This window comes from Cnephaeus nilssonii (genome assembly GCF_951640355.1).
Source record: "Cnephaeus nilssonii genome assembly, chromosome: 8".
In the NCBI taxonomy this organism is placed as follows: Eukaryota; Metazoa; Chordata; class Mammalia; order Chiroptera; family Vespertilionidae; genus Cnephaeus; species Cnephaeus nilssonii.
In genome coordinates this window covers 7762412-7779645 of record NC_137079.1, presented here as the reverse complement: position 1 = coordinate 7779645, position 17234 = coordinate 7762412, and the positions used below count along the sequence as shown (strand labels likewise).

At 45.1% G+C, this 17234-nt stretch overlaps 1 protein-coding gene across 1 annotated transcript; it reads right to left on the bottom strand.

Annotated features, from left to right (window-relative positions):
* Window positions 1-9833: 9833 nt before the first annotated feature.
* On the bottom strand, window positions 9834-16858 carry ING2 (inhibitor of growth family member 2). The gene is made up of 2 exons (XM_079779633.1): window positions 16297-16858; window positions 9834-10655 (listed from the first exon to the last, which is right to left on the bottom strand). The coding sequence occupies exons 1-2, from the start codon at window positions 16466-16468 to the stop codon at window positions 9985-9987; spliced, it is 843 nt and encodes a 280-aa protein (XP_079635759.1). The 5' UTR covers window positions 16469-16858; the 3' UTR covers window positions 9834-9984.
* Window positions 16859-17234: the final 376 nt, after the last annotated feature.

Sequence of the window (17234 nt, the reverse complement as noted above, 5' to 3'; positions counted from 1 at the left end):
GCAAAGAATATATATCCTGGCACATTTTCTATACTGACATTTAAAAATAAAACCAGTATATCACTCAAATATATCCGATGGAATAGAAATATACCATATATTTTAAATATACCAACAAATTAAATTTTAACATTATTTTCCCCCTGAAATTACATTTTTATTCCACTTTCCTGACAAAACAGTATCCTAATGATGTATTTTTATCCTTAGGTGTCATTTCATTACCCTATTATAATTCTTTGCCACAAAAATATGTATGTCTCTAAATAAAAACTTTCTCCCAAATTGAGTATTACAATTATTAGTTCACAATTGATTAAAATGTTAAAACATTGATCATTTATTAAAAATAAGTAAAAATGTATTAAACATGGTAAATATTTGGGAGTGCACGTTATGATGCTCCGAGAAAAGGGGGGATCCCAAGATCAGTATTTCAAATGTTCCCTATGGCGCCCCGGAACCTTCACATTCGAGGCACCAAAGTGGGTTGTTGTCTAACCCAGCACGGAGTTCAAGAGGCTAAGGAGGCAATGGGAGGAAAACTGGTTCTTCTTCACTGTTTTAGAGGCGACGGTCACCGTAAGATGGTGACAGGAGAGCTTTGCCCTTTTTTTCAGTGAACTGAGCATGACTGTGAAAAGGGACATTCCCCCTTGCCCATCATCCTCACTTGCACTTGACACTTTATTCTCTTCGGAATAACCATTAAACTATTCTCAAACTAGTTTTACCCAACACACCTACAGAGACTGACCGGGAGCCTATGACTTCTCAGTAGAGAGACGCCATCAGCACATCAAATACCACTTTGATGCCATTTTCTGGTTTCTAGAACAATTGGATTGCCTCATTCTTCAGTTATTGATCATCCTGACGACCCCAACTAATTTCAAGATGAAACAAACTACGAGATTTCCCACTTTCTCACTAAACGGCTGGACATGCGTTCTGCCAGTGACTGGGCTGGGGCTCTTGGGCAGTTGGCCACCCTTTTCCCTAGAGGCCCTGTACGCCCCCCCGCCCCCCCCACACACACAATTCAGGTTTTGCTTCTCTCTACAGACAATTCTGCCTTTTCAGTAAATGCATTTTACAGAAACCAATTATACTACTATGAAATAACAATGAAAATCTCCAAGGAAAACATCGAGTTGATCTTTACAGGGTCTAGAGCCAAAAGAGTACCATGATATTAAATTCTAATAAATTTCAGAGCCCAGTGGGAGTACAAGATTATTACCCTGAGGTCGCTTCTCACGCCTACTTGACCCGCTTGGCAATAATAAGATTCAGCTTGAATTCAGATCCTCGTTATTACTTGCCCTTTGTGGTCCACGCTTTCCCAGAAACAGGTACAAGATTATGAACAATGGTCTCTTATAGAGTTTCTCTGATCAAATACAAAGGTCACAGTCCCTGTGTGCATAGAAATCTAGGCCAATTCTAGTCAAGAAATAATTGAACGAATTATTTTCAAGACTTAGCAGATAGGCTGTAGAACCCAGTTATATTTGACAGACAACTCTTTTTTAAAAAAATATATTTTATTGATTTTTTACAGAGAGGAAGAGAGAGGGATAGAGAGTTAGAAACATCAATGAGAGAGAAACATCGATCAGCTGCCTCTTGCACACCTCCTACTGGGGATGTGCCAGCAACCAAGGTACATGCCCTTGACCGGAATCGAACCTGGGACCTTTCAGTCCGCAGGCCGACGCTCCATCCACTGAGCCAAACCGGTTTTGGCCGACAGACAATTCTTATTTGAACAGTATTGTTACTCGTTCCATCAGCTTCATTTAATCTGCTCTTGGAAAGATAAATCTAATTGATCTAAGATGAATTTGAATACCGTGAAGACTTAAATAGAAGGAAAATAATGTAGAGCCTTCTTTTTCCCCTTTTCTTAACTAGCCATGGAATTTCCTTTATTTTTTCACCGTCCAGTTAGAAAAGGTCTAGATTGCCAGCTTCACTAAGTCAGACCTTAACGTTAGTCAGAATTATCCCAAAGTGACTTAAACTGGCGTGGAAAATACCCAGGGCGACACTCAAGCACCCAGACACCCAAAGCCAAAGCTACTGCAAACGTTTTGTGCTCAAAACGGAATACCTTTCCAGTCACTATTTCGCTACCGTCTTAATCACTTTTCTTAATCTGTGAGGGTTTACTTTTTTAAAAAGTTGATGGGAAATTAAAGTTTATAACCAAAAAGTAATAGATACTCTATAGATCACAGAGGAAAACTGACAGTTGGGGGATGTTATCGGTCTCAGGAAGGCACAAAAGTGCAATGAAAGTCCATCGTGGAGCCTGGGGTTGCTATTTGCTACCAGTTCACGTTCTGGGGAAGTACAGCGGCAAGTCCTTCTCTGGGCACCGAAGCCATGCCGCCCGCTGGAGGATGAGCCCAGGTCACTCACCTCACGCCTGCCGAGAAAACTGGCCAGCTGGCCTACCCCCGCGGCTTCTAGATGGGAAGTTAGTGAGCTGTATAAATACGTTCAGGGCTCTGGGCAAATAAAGTGATTGGAACTTGCTGTTCAAAGCAAGTCTACAGCAAAACGGTGCTATTTGAACACAGTCACGCACAGGGAAGGAAAAGCCCACATATTTAAAAAATCAAAACCATACATTGAAGCTCAAGCACTAGAATCTACTTGTTGTGAAGCTGGACACACCTCTGACTAAATGCTGTTCCAACACACGATGAGCCAAAAGGGGAAGACAGGCTCCTGGGCAGGCCGTGTTAGCAGCCAGGGAGAACGAAACTCATTCAAAGCAGCCGGACTACGTTAAACGCCAGCCTGGGGCTAGAGTACAGGATGTCGCTGTATGTTAACTCGCTGCGGAGTCCAAGGATGAAGACCCCATGTGCTGAAAGGGATGGAAGGACATATGTAAGACAGGACCATTTTTATTCAATATGATAAAAACGTGAAAGCCCACTTTAGTGCTTATAGATAGATGCACAGCTACCCAACATACCAAAACACACCGCTGCACCACAAATCTCATCCCTTCAGTGCTTATGACAGGCATGGGCCCAACTCATAAGGAGACTGGAATTTTTAAATTAACGGAGACTGCTAAATCAATAACCTGCCAGCAAGTGGGTAGGGGCGGAAGGAGCCTGAAGATTCTAAGGGGGTTTTCAGGGCTGGAAGGCTAGGCCTGGAAGCAACTGTAGACAAGTCTGCCCGGAACTCTGGCTCAACCCCAAAGAACCGCACTGGAAGGCTGCGGTGTTTGTCCTGAGATTAGAGACTCCTGAGGAGTCGGGATAATGTCAGTTCCTCTAATACGGACACAGATAACGCCCGTGATACCTCGGGGTTTGCAGAAACCTTTACTAAGAGGCACATTCTGTCTGCACGTAGCAAGGTAAATGCCTTTAAATTCAGACATGTTAATATTTCTGTTTTAGGCGAATAAGCAAGAAACTGCAACGATTAACCTTTTGGTGCTAAAAGTGCTTCCCAGACCAAGATGACAGTAGTGCTCAAAATTCTCTTCAAATCCTGATTACATCACGCAGAAAGATTAAATTTGCTGTTCCTGTTTTTTACCCTCACCTGGTATTACTTACTAGCCACACCTTTTCATGAAGGGAGGGGAGCCCAGCTGGCGGGGCTCAGTGATGGAGCGTCAACCTATGAACCCGGAGGTCCCGGTTCGGTTCCGGTAGGCGGGTGCAGGAGACAGCTGATGGATGATTCTCTCTCATCATCGATGTTGCTCTCTCTCTCTCCCTCTCCCTTCCTCTCTCTGAAATCAATAAAAACATAGCAAAATATGTTTTAAACATAAAGGGAGGGTAGAGTTGGGGCTGGGTCTTCATAGGCAATACTACATAGCTGGAATTTAATAACTGCTTTGGTTTCATTATGTGTTTACATAATCTCCTGTTCACAGAAAGGGATACCAATTTTCCATTTATCAAAGCGATATGCTTCCTTTTCCAAATAAATTGACATCAGAGTGAGTTGTTCTTAAGAAAATTATTAAGCCCTAACTGGTTTGGCTCAGTGGATAGAGCATCAACCTGCGGACTGAAGCGTCCCAGGTTCGATTCCGGTCAAGGGCATGTACCTTGGTTGCGGGCACATCCCCAGGAGGGGGTGTGCAGGAGGTAGCTGATCGATGTTTCTCTCTCATCGATGTTTCAAACTAACTATCCCTCTCCCTTCCTCTCTGTAAAAAATCAATAAAATATATATATATTTAAAAAGTATTAATTAAACAACACTTTAAAATATAAAATTAGAATGGTATGTGGAAATGTCAGAATCCACCCAGATCGTTCTGTCCGAAGTTTAGAAAGAGCTGCTTTAAAGTCATTACCACACACGTGAATTAAACGCTGTTCCTCTATAAACCATCCCATTAACTGTGACTAGACCCCCTTCCTCTGACTGATGTAAAGGAACGTGAGTAATAACCTTTTCAGGATAACCATATATTAAACCCCTCATTTCACAGTTGACCCAGCGGCAGGGCCAGGACAAGGGACCCAGTGTGGCCCGAGAAGTCCACAGCTCTGGAATTCTGGTCCAGAGCACAGCCTCGGGTGGATGTGGGGTATGGTAAAGGAGCGTGGGTCCTCCTGACTGACGTATGGAGATTAGGAACACAGTAAAGCTAATGGCGAGGTAACTTATACTTGACTTCAAATAGAGTAGGATGACGTCAGTCTCTGAGGACATGGCTCTGGAAGGGATGGAGAGCTGTCTAGCGCATTTATACCAACTGCTCCTTGGACAGGCGCGTCTCCTTTCAATGGGGGAAAGAGGACCCATCTCTCAGGGAAGCCACCTACCGGGTGTATAAGAAGGGCTGGGGAGCTGCGCTTTTCTGGCTTACTGTGAGGTTTTGAAACGTTAAGAGGTTTTGTGCTCTTTTGTCATGCCTGCATCCAGGCAACAGGATGAGTTATCAGTTCATTTGAAGTTATGCGCAAAGACTCCAGCTGATCTCCAGTTCTGACTGGCACTCCTGGTCCATTCACTTTGCTGCTCTCAGTGAGAGTCACACACACGCCTCTCACCTCCTGGAGACTTCCCACAGGCCATCCCCGCCCAGCCCTTCACGGGGAAAGGGAAGCTATTAGAAGAGAATGACCTCATTTCCCCACTTCCAAATACAGCAAGCTGTCTGCCTTCACGCCCATTCACTGCAGAATCCACGTACCTCAAGGCTACAGACTTTTGTCTTGTTTTGGTCACTGCTTTATCGCCAGTGCTTAAAAGGGCGCTTTGTAATAATACCTACGTAATAAATATTTAAATGTGAGTAAAAGCACCGCCTTCCTTTTTGACACAAGAACTGGAAGTGACCCTGTGCCTAGTGAGACTAATCGGTCATGAGTCCTAATTCTAACTTCTGGTCTGCCTGCTGATTTCACTCCTGCAATAATCCACTCCTCCCGACTACATGCACCTGTCCCCTTCCGATGCAATATTCCAATCCGCATATGCTCATGCTGTCTTATCTCCTTACAAGTTAAAACCTTCCTTTAGCTCAGCTATTGTATGTATCCCTCCCCATACATGAAAACTCGAGTTGTCCATTTGCTGACTCTACTTCAATCCCTTTCTCTCCAGTCCAGTCCTTCATCCCTTAAACTTGCATTCTGTTCAACGTAACAATCCGCCAGTCTCATGGTTAATTCGCAATCTTCTTCTTACTGGACAGAACCTGAAATCACGCTTCTTGAAACTTCCTTCATTTTTGTTTCTTTTAAAAATATATATATATTTACTGATTTCAGAGAGAGGGAAACATCAATTATGAGAATCATTGATTGGCTGCCTCAGGAATCGAGCCCACAACCCGGGCATGTGCCCTGACCAGGAATTGAACCTGTGACCTCCTGGTTCATAGGTCAATACTCAACCACTGAGCCACACCGGCTGGGCTCACTTTTGTTTCTGATGTGCCGCATTTTTCTGGCTTGCCTCTCTGAGAGATCTCAAAGTCTCCTTGGCTGGCTCCTTCCTGTTTTATTTTTAAATATATTTTTATTGATTTCAAGAGGGAGAGGGAGAGGGAGAGATAGAAACATCAATGATGATGATTGATTGGCTGCCTCCTGTATGCCCCACACTGGGGATTGAGCCTGCAACTCAGGCATGGGCCATCAGCAAGAATTTAACCATGACCTCCTGGTTCATAGGTCAATGCTCAACCAGAGCCACGCTGGCTGGGCTCCTCCCCATTTTAAATGCTGTAGTACCACAAGCTCCCTTCACCCCCTTTCTGGATCTACATGGTTGCTGCTCAAAATGTGGGTCCCTGCACCAGCAGCATCAGCTCACGGAGCGGCTGTGAGAAGTGTTGCATCTCAGGCCCCATGCCAGACCTCCTGAATCAATCTGCAGTTAAAAAAACAGGTGACTCATAGGCAGATTAAAATTTGAGAAGCACTACTCTACTTATAGGAGTGATTTCAGTCACATGACTGAACTCCTTTCACAGGCTAACTCAGAAATGTTTTATCTCCTGTCCCTGCCCCCAACATCAGCCCCCCACCTCCATGGGCCAGAGTCCTGATGGCTGTACCTTCGCAACATAGGCAGAACCCTACCACTCAGCACTCCCACTACCCTGTAAGTCTAAGTCATCAATATTTTTGGTGCAAGGCTTGAGTCTCCAGAATCTCTTTTCACCAGGCTCCCTACAATAAATTGTCTATGTTGTATCCAGAGTGATCTTTAAAGAACATGGACGCTTTCCAAATTTCCTACCCTGGCTTCCAAGAGCCAACGTTTTCTAGCCCCTCCCCCAGTCAGACGCTCTGCTCAACTCAAACTCACAGGCTCGTCCTACTCCTCCCTCCCCTAACCCTTTGTCTGCCTCACTTCCCAATTTCCTCCTGTGCTGGGCTTCCCTCTCAGCACTGACCGTTCCCTGACATGATAGACACCTGGCTCTCCCACCAGAATGTGCGGCCCACGAGCAGGGACCTTTTCCGTGTTGACACCACCACTCTCGGCGTCTAGCACACAAGAAGCACTCAGGACGGAGTCTTCAGGTGTTGTTGGTGGAACGGTGGGGGGCAGGTACAATTTTTTGTATGTCCCAGCACTTATGCTTGTAACACAAAAATCTGGCTGTAGAGAACCCACCAGCAGTCTTCAATAGGTTCAAATTTCCAATATGACAGCTGGTTCTACATTTCTGTACATTAGAAGCATCTGGAGACCTTATAAAAATTCCAATACTTAAGCTACATTTTAAATGAATTAAATCACAGTTGCTGGGGGTGGGACACAGGTACCAGTATGTTTTGAAGCTCTCAAGGTAATTCCATTGTGAGTTAAGTTTGGGAACCACTGGTATATAGTATGCATTGGTAAGCATGACGTAAGATACAAAATCTAGCCCGGTCAGTGTGGCTCAGTGTTGAGTGTTGACCTATGATCCAGGAGGTCCGGTTTGATTCCCGGACAGGGCACATGCCCGGGTTGTGGGCTAGATCCCCAATGTGGGGCGTGTAGGAGGCAGCCAGCCAATCAATGATTCTCTCATTGATGTTTCTGTCTCTTTCTCCCTCTCCTTTCCTCTGAAATCAATAAAAATAAAAATCATGTTTTTAAAAAAGATATGAAATATATAATACATTAAAAAAAAATCCCAGTCATAATGTTATGCAAACTTAAGACTTCTATTCCTTTTTGGTATAGAAAACAAGAAGAAATTCATGAAAATAAAACTGTTTCAAACGTTAGGTCTTCAAGAGAGCACATCTTTCAGGATTTTCTACATTTGTTTTCCTGTCCAGACTAATCCAAATTTGGGCACTTCCATTTGGAAGTTTACTATTTGCTGATATGCTGAATCAAATTTATGTATTAAAAAGTGTTGACTGACCTAGCCAGTGTGGCTCAGTGGCTAGAGCATCGGCCTACGGACTGAAGGGTCCCGGGTTCAATTCTGGTCAAGGACACATGTCCAGGTTGCAGGCTTGATCCCCAGTAGGGGGCATGCAGGAGGCAGGCGATCAGTCAGTAAGTGATTCTCTCTCGTCATTGATGTTTCTATCTCTCCCTCTCTGAAATCAATAAAAATATATTTCTTTTAAAAAGAAAGAAAGAAAAAGTGTTGAATCCTGTGTAAGTCACATTTAAAAGCTTTTGGAGGTTTTGCACATACTCATATTTTTAATGGCATCAGGTAAATAGCTCTGTCCTGGTAACAGGATGTAATTGTTAAGACCAAATGCTATATTCTCAAGAGAGAAAAGGATTTTAAAACTCAACAAGTTACAATAAAATAAAATCTTAATCATGCTAATATTCCTTGTTCAAGAAGTAATATAATAAACTCTAGTCATCAAATATTGTGCATTTACCTGTCTCTAAGCTTGCCTTTAAAGTGTCTTCAGAAAAAGGAGGACCTATGTATTACTTTCAACAATAAAGATTAAAAGAAAAAGAATAAAGTGTCTTCATACCTCAAAATGAAGGACAAAATTAATGAAAGAGAAAACCAAGTCATGTGATTATTAAAATCCTCACTACAGTGAAAACACTGAAGATTCCCAAAGAACCTTGGGGATATTTAAGCCAACCTCATATTACGTGCACACAAATAACCTGACACCCAGCTGAGGTGGAATGACATGCCTAAAAGTCACACAGGAGAGCTAGAAGAGAAGAAAACAATTTTTTCCCAAACCAGCAGACAGAATTTTTCACATGTTAATAAAAAAGAATCAAGATCATCAGATTAGGAAGAAATGAGAAGTAAAAAGTATGTCAAACATAAATTTAAGGACTAGTCAATCTGCTGCTCCCCCCACCCCCCAAAAAACCCCCCAAAAATCCCCAAATATATGGACATACATCCCTTACCCTTAAAATATTAGGATTTTGGAAAATTCTGTTTACAAACACATTATTAATTGCATTGTTATAATTAGCTAATTAAATGTGAAGACATCAAACAGCACCAATACCAGAAAGTTAAGAAAGTAAATGCACTGTTACTTAAAATAATATATAATCACTGATTGGGACAGCAATGAACTATAGCCACTAGCAAAACTATTTAAGCGACTGTTTGACATGAAGGCAATATTTAAAGACTAGTAGATGCCCTTTGCCCAGCGAGAGGCCTGGGTCTAGGCATCCCAGCAGTGGGTCAGCATAGAAAATATTAAATAGGATGGATTTTTTTTTTTCATTGCTCAACCTTGAACCATACTACATAACCCCAATTTTGCCAATGTAAGTCAGTGACAGCATTTTTGGTATTCTAACCACTCCCTCTTACCTGTCCCAATGAAAACCAAACACAGTCCCTTATGAAGCATGAGACTGGATGTGTCTAAGCAGCAGCAGCAAGGCATTTACAAACGGGCCTCTCACAGTGCATCAAAATGCTACTCATGAAAAGACAGCAGCAAATACCCCTGTAAGAGCACATTATTCCACATGGAATCCCAAGTTATTATCTCTAATCCTTAAATTCTAGGAAGACTAGAGATGAACAAGTGGCTGTATAAATGGGGTCAGGGGGAAAGCTCTAAATGGTATATAGTGTTCATATTTTAAATCACCCACGAAAACTGTAATGCTTGCAGAGAACTCCAACTATTATCTAAAATTTTTTAAGCACGTAGAACTTAAAAAATGCCAGCAACACTTTGGTGTTAACCCAAAACAAAGAATCACACTTTAAGTGAAAATGAAATAGGCATGGCTTGTGAAGTTTTCCTAATGTTCACCCCACCCTCTCCCTCTTCCCTGCTCCTTTCATCAGGTGACCTACAGACCGCCTGGTTCAAAATATTTGGTAATTCAGTGCAGAAAATTAAGGTCACAGACAAAGTACAACAACTTTTAATACATCATTAATACTAATGATTAAAAATTATTGCATAGTCTTATGCATTTACCCTAAAACATTTTCTGAAAGTAAATTCTCAAAGAATTATATAAAAGACAAATAACCCTTTAAAATGTGGATGGCCTTTACTACCTCGATCTTCTATCCTTTTTTGTCTTTTCAGTACTTTTGTCCATTGTTTTCTCATTATCTCCCCTGCACTTTGGGCAATACCATTTCCCCTTTGGTTTATAGGTAAGTGAAACACATGAAAAGTGAAACCACTCAATTGGACACTGTTCATTATCACATCCGATCATCTCCCCATAAGACACTTGGTTACACAGACAGTATGTAGGTTCATTGGGATCGATTGCAAACTCAACAGGTGACGTTTCCCTTTCCTGCTTGGCCTTGGAGCGTTTCTTTTTCTTGGCGGACTTGGATTTCTTTTCTTTCGGTGGCTGATCATCACAGTCTTCAATGCCATTAGTCATGTGACACAAATCACGGCTCTCACTGGTTCGCTGTCTTCTGGGTCTCCTGGAAGATCTTTCTGGTTGGCTGGCATCTATCTTTGCTTTATCTGAGACTCGTTCACTTTCAGCAGGATCTTGAAAACACTGTGAATGTAGCTCCATTTGCCTTGCCCGATTTTCCACCAATTCGAGCATTTGTGTGACAATCTGAATTTTTTCATCTCCCAATTCTTGGCTATTGATTAATGCTCTTTGGAGATGCTGCTGTAGGCGTTTTCTCTGGTTTGAATCATCTTCTTTCTTATATTTTTCATAGACATCATCAATTTCCTTTAATGTTTCTAAAAAAGAAAAGGAAAAATCAGAAGGTTATTGTGTATTAGCACATACAGCATTTTTCAAGTTAGTTATCTTTCACAGAATTGGAAAAGTTAGAATGAACTCAAAGCATAAGACCACACTCTTTAGTATGTGTACATTAAAAAATACATTATTTCTCATACAAAGACCTTATGTTATTAAATATAAAAGTATATTTAGAAATAAACTAATAAAAAAGAGAACACAAAACTCTAATATTCATTAATCAATATTAAAAACAAAACGTGCCCTAGCCAGTCTGGTTCAGTGGATAGAGCGTTGGCCTGAGGACTGTAGGGTACCAGGTTCGATTCTGGTCAAGGGCACATGCCCAGGTTGCGGGCTTGATCCCCAGTGGGGGGAGTGCAGAAGGCAGCCAATCAGTGATTCTCTCTCATCATTGATGTTTCTCTCTCTCTCTCCCTCTCCCTTCCTCTCTGAAATCAATAAAAAGTGTATTTTTAAAAATGTGTGGCTACCTAATAATCAAAAGTATTTTATGTGTCAGCCTGAGGGCCCAAGGATCACAGGTTCGATTCCCGGTCAAGGGTACCTTGGTTGCAGGTTCTCCAGCACCAGTAGGGACAAATGTGGGAGGCAATCAATCCACGTATCTCTCACGTCAATGTTTTTCTCACACCAGTTTCTCTCTCTCTCAATCTCTCTCTCCTCCCTTCCACACTCTCTAGGAATCAATGGAAAAAATATCCACAAATAAGAACTTTTTTTAAAAAAAGTTCACTATATACCACTTTACAGTTTACTTACTTCCATATTGAATCTCAAAAAAATCCTGTATATAAAATTTACAGGCCAGACTCTAGCTGTAAAATTTAAAGAAATTCAAGGACTATGCTGCAGATTACTGTCCAATTGCATCTGCAAGATTTACAGTTCAATCAATGACTTGCATGACTCCAGAGAGACACTATACCTTTATAGATGATTTTTTTAATACATTTTATTGATTTTTTACAGAGAGGAAGAGAGAGGGATAGAGAGTTAGAAACATCGATGAGAGAGAAACATCGATCAGCTGCCTCTTGCACACCCCCTACTGGGGATGTGCCCGCAACCAAGGTACATGCCCTTGACCGGAATCGAACCTGGGACCCTTGAGTCCGCAGGCTGACGCTCTATCCATTGAGCCAAACCGGTTTCGGCGAGACACTATACCTTTAATTTCCTATCATACCCCTGGACTTCCTTAAAGCAGACAGAAGCTCTTAGCTTCCCATCATATTAGTTTTATATTAGTTTTAATCATATTAGTTTTAATGGCTCGTTTATTTTGTCACGAGAGATAATTCTGAAACCTAAACTATTTCCAGAGTAGGTTTAGGTTCATGTTCTGGCATCAACTGACTAAGCTACTAACAATATAGTGACCCAAAGTCAGCATTGGGTCACTATATTTTTGTAGATAACTCAGCAGATGGTTCTAAGTAAGCTTTTGGAATTGCTGATTTAGTTATTGTATAGCACCTGGAACACATTCAAATCAATTAAAAATAGCTGAGTCACTAGAAGGTACACGAAAACTAAAAATATAGCTCTAGGTATCACCAAAATTTGCATAAGATTAGTTTTTATTCAAATCTGTTCTGTTGTTTTTTTTTATCCTTATGAGATTTAACACTATTTGAAAGAGTTCTTAGTGAAGATGGAGCAACAAAAAATTAACTCTAATTTATCACACCACATAGCAGATCACTGTTTCAGATCCCAATATTATTATTCTAATGATAAGAACAGCAATGTCAGACGGGGCTGTGTGCAAGCAAGGTGATATAAAGCAAGTAGCTCCTCCCTGGAAACGGTAGGCACCGACAATGGAGGGACGGCTCTGAGCTCAGACACATGACAGCGTGGCCCTACACCTCTGAGGTTCTCACACCCGCACAGCATACTTCTAAACAACGGTCTTATCTAGCCCGTTGGCCCGGGTAGGTATGTCAGTGGGTTTCTTAAGAACTTAATTTTCCTCCAGGAAAAATAAGGAAGTTATATATTTTCCTGTACAGTCCCCCCCCCCTCCCCGCCCAAACACACACAAAATTTGAAGGCTGAAAAATAAAGGGGAGCCCTAACCGGTTTGGCTCAGCGGATAGAGTGGAGGTCTGGGGACTGAAGGGTCCCGGGGTTCGATTCTGGTCAAGGGCACATGACCGGTTGTGGGCTCGATCCCCAGTAGGGGGTGTGCAAGAGGCAGCTGATCAATGATTCTCTCTCATCATTGATGTTTTTATTTTTTCTCTCCCTCTTCCTTCCTATCTGAAATCAATAAAAATATATTAAAAATAAATAAATAAAATAAAGGGTAACCTTATTTCAAATATTCTTTATCTAATAATCTAATAATCAGGACTTAGAAGCTAATTATAGCATACCAACACATAGAACTATACACGAGATAAAAATTCTCATTTTTAAGACACCTTAATGATGAAGTGAAAGAAACTAATACTGAGACATGTCTATGTGATGAAGGTTTTCTCCTTTAATCCCCACGGCAACCGCACGAGGAAGCCATCACTGCCACACGTACAGAAAATGAAGCTCAAGAGACAACAACCCCAGACTTTGTTTGTTTGTTTTTGGTTAATCCTCACCTGAGGATATTTTTTCATTGATTTTTAGGGAGAGTGGAAGGGAGGGAAAGACAGAGAGAAACATTGATGTGAGAGAAATACATCGATTGATTGCCTCCAGCATGAGCCATGACTGTGGTTCCGGGCCAGGGAGGAGCCTGCAACCAAGGTATGTGCCCTTGACCTGAATCGAACCCGGGACCCTTTGGTCCGAAGGCCAATGCTCTATCCACGGAGCCAAACCCAGTAGGGCAACAACTGCAGACTTTTAACTCTTCCAGATCTGTTTGTCTGGCTTCACCACGTCAGCATTTTCTATTACGCTGAAAGGAAGACACTTGAAATTAAGTATTAAATTTTAGTTCAAAGGTTATTTACCCAGGAAATTATGAACAAAAATACTAAAACAAAAATTGAGGTTCTCTAACAATCAAATCCCATAATAAATACTTCATTATCATAATATTTTCTTCATTTCTCTATTTTTAACCTTTTTAGGTTACTTTTAAGGTTCCTGAGTAATTTCTAATAAAGTGTCTCAACTAGTTAGGAAATTTCTTTGACTGCTTAGGTAATTTGTATCACTAAATATTACAGTATTAGATCCAGAATCAGAAAATACTTGAAAACTCGCAAATAAACTTTAAAAAAACACAAGTATTTAAGGCTAATAAATGTAAAACAGAAAGCTGAACCCAGTACGCATGTGCAAAGTGAAAACTAAATCATTTTATTTATTTAAAATATATTTTTATTGATTTCGGAGGAAGGGAGAGAGAAACACAAATGATGAGAGATAACCATTGGTTGGCTGCCTCCTGCACGCCCCCACTGGGGACTGAGCTTGCAACCCAGGCATGTGCCCTTGACCAGAATCAACCTGGGACCCTTCAGTCCACAGGCCCACACTCCATCCACTGAACCAAACTGGCTAGGGCAAAACTAGATCGTTTTTATATTAATCTTGAAACTAATCACAATCTTAACACAGCTGAAAATTTTTATGATCTCTCAATCATCTAAGGCCTAATACTGTTTCTCATGTTAACAGAGCTACTTTTGACAATTCTAGATGGTCAAGATGAAAGATTTCCCTGTAACAAATTGTCCCTCCCCAAATAAAATGAAAAGAAATAGCTTCACTTTTGTGAAGGCAAATGTAGGTAATACGTTTTTATAGAGATGTGAAAACCTTTACTACAGTGTTATCGGAACAACTAAAAATGCTGAATATACAATTCTTAAGCATGTATGTATCATTTTCAGGTTACAATGTATGTACTGTGTATGTGCTCCAAGTCTGTCAAAAATACCTTTGGAGAGTTTTTCTTTGAAAAAATAAAAAGTTAAAATAGTTCAAAACCAAGCCTGGCCCCCAAAGTAGCCAGGCTGTGGAGTCAAACACTCCCCACCTAATTGAACAAGTTACTTAAACTCCCTGTACATTTTAATTTATCCGCAAATTTTTACTTCATAAGGTTATTGTGAGGATTAAATGAGATAACGTTCTAGACTTGACACAGCACACGACACACGGTAAGTAATCAGCATGAATTCTCTTCCCCCTAACATGGACCAGTCCTATCAGAAGACAGGAGTAAATTATAGATTCTAAAACAGAGACATTTAAGTATCTTAACATGCTAAGGGCCTGACAATGCCACCCCAGAAGTGGGTTCCTTGGAGACTAAATCATTAGATTTACGACGTGTCTGGAAAAACAGGGGATGGGCCCCAGAAGTTCTCTCTCTAATGTCCGCATGGCTGTCTCCAGTTGTGTCCAGGTCTGTTCCTGGGCCCGGGATCAGGAAAAGCACAGCGGCCCCCGGTAAGCGTCTCCGCTCCGGGGAGCAGGTGAGGGGCCCACGGTCAGTGGATGGTAACGGTCCTCTCCGTAAAGGCCGGCTCCCTGTCCCAGCGCCTTGGGGACTGACCACAAAGGGTGGCGTTTGCCTCCACACTTCAACTTGGCGGAGGAGGGAGGGGTTAAGGGACGCCAGGCGGTTGCCGGGTCAACCACCCACTTCCTCCTGAGACCCGGAAGTGAGACAAGAACCGGAACCTACGCAGAGCCAGGGTCAGCGACGCTCCCACTGGCTGACCGTCCCCGTCACAGCTGAATGGTTGGGAGGGAGTCGAAACACAAGCACAGACCTGCCCCGCACACTGACAGTGACTCTGCTGGGGCCGCGCTGACGCCCCGCACGCCCGGCCCAGCCTCCCAGCAGCCAGCCATTTTCGAGGCGGGCGAGAGCGCGCGGCCGCGCCCCGCCCATGCCTACGTCACGGCCCAGGCCACGCCCCCCGGCGCCGGGGGCCCTCCCCGCCACACACACCCCTCTTCCTCCACCCGGGGGACCCCTCCCCTTTTAACCATTGGGCCGAAGGAGCTGGGGAAAGGCTACAGCCCGGAACTCTCCCAGGGGCGGCAGGGGAGGACGGACGCCCCGATGGCCGAGCCCGGAGCGGAGAGCGGAGGGAGGGACCTCCCCCGAGTCCGCCTTCGCGGCCCCCTCTCGCCCCCTCCCCCCGCACGTTCCAATGCATATGCTCCCAGGGGGTGGGGGCCTCAGGGGCTGGGAGAAGCCAGGCCCGGAGACCAGCGGGAGCCCGGCCCCGCACTCCCTGCAGCCCGCCGCCCGGCTGCACGCTCCCTCGCCTGGCAGGAGGCTTGCGGCACGGGGCAAGCCGGAGCCAGAACAAATGCTTGCCACTTAAAATGGCTGATTCCCCTCCACGCCAGCTGCAGCCGCTGGGTCTGCAGCGTGGGCTGACGAGCGGCCCCCACCCCCACCCGGGAGACCCCACCGAAGTCCTCGCCGATCGCGGGAGGGGAAAGGGAGGGCCGCGAGTCCGGCCTCCCGCCCCTCTCCCCGGTCCCACACATCAGACCCCCTCCGCGCACTCGAGGAGACTGTCACCGGAGAAAAGGAAAGTGTCACTCCCTCGGGCTGGCAACGAGCGCCCTGCCCGGAGGCCCGCGGACCCGAGGGCGGGGAGGACCCGCACGGGCAGCCCCGCGGCCCCCTACCTTGATATTTGTTGTCCAGCTCCCGCAGCACGGACACGTTCCTCTGCATGTCGTGGGGCAGCGACTCCACGCACTCCAGGTAGTCCTGCACGTAGCAGGTGAGGAGCCGGCTGCGCTCCCCGCTCAGGATCGCCGCCGACGAGTAGAGTTGCTGCTGCTGCTGCCCTAACATCCTGCCGCCGCCGCCGCTGCTGCTCGCCGCCGCCGCCGCCGCCGCCTCCGCATCCAGCAGCCACACATGCAACAGCCACGGCCGCCGCGGCCACCCTGCTCCGCAGCCCGCGCCGCGGGGACCCCGGCAGCCGCTCGAGAGGGCACCGCCGAGTCCCCCGATCTCCACTCCCCCCAAAAGCAGCCCTCACTCCCCGCCCCCGCGGTAACCAGCCCAGGGGCGGGGCGAGATCAGGGCTCCCTCCTTTTTGTCCGCCCTCCGCGGGACCCGAGCAGCGGGGATCCCCCCAGCGGAGCGGGCGCTGGGGTCTCCGGCGGTGACACTTCCGGCCCCCCTCGGCGTCCCCAGCGGCTACCAATGCCGCCTCGCAGCTCGGATCCCCATGACAAGCCCTCCGCCGCCCCTTTCCTCCCAATCACCCTCGGAGCCTGTCCGAGCGTCTCTCACTGGCCTATCCCCGCCCCTCCGCGGCGGCCGCCACTGCGCCTGCGCAGGGCCCCCTCCTAATAAGGCCGGGGGCCCGCCTCCACCGCCCTACCGGAGGGTTCGCATTCTCCCGCCTTCCCGCCGCCACCCGGGCGATTGGTCTGTCAACTCTCGGCCCGGCCAAACGGCAGGCCGCGCCCCGCCCCCTCTTAAAGGAGAACGACCGGCAGGCCCCCCCCTTTCCGCCCCGGCTCGGGAAGGGACTGGCGAGCGACGGTGGGGTCCCCTGCCTGGCCTCCTTCCCACAGGGCGGGGGGAAACACGGCCCGGGTCCCTCGGC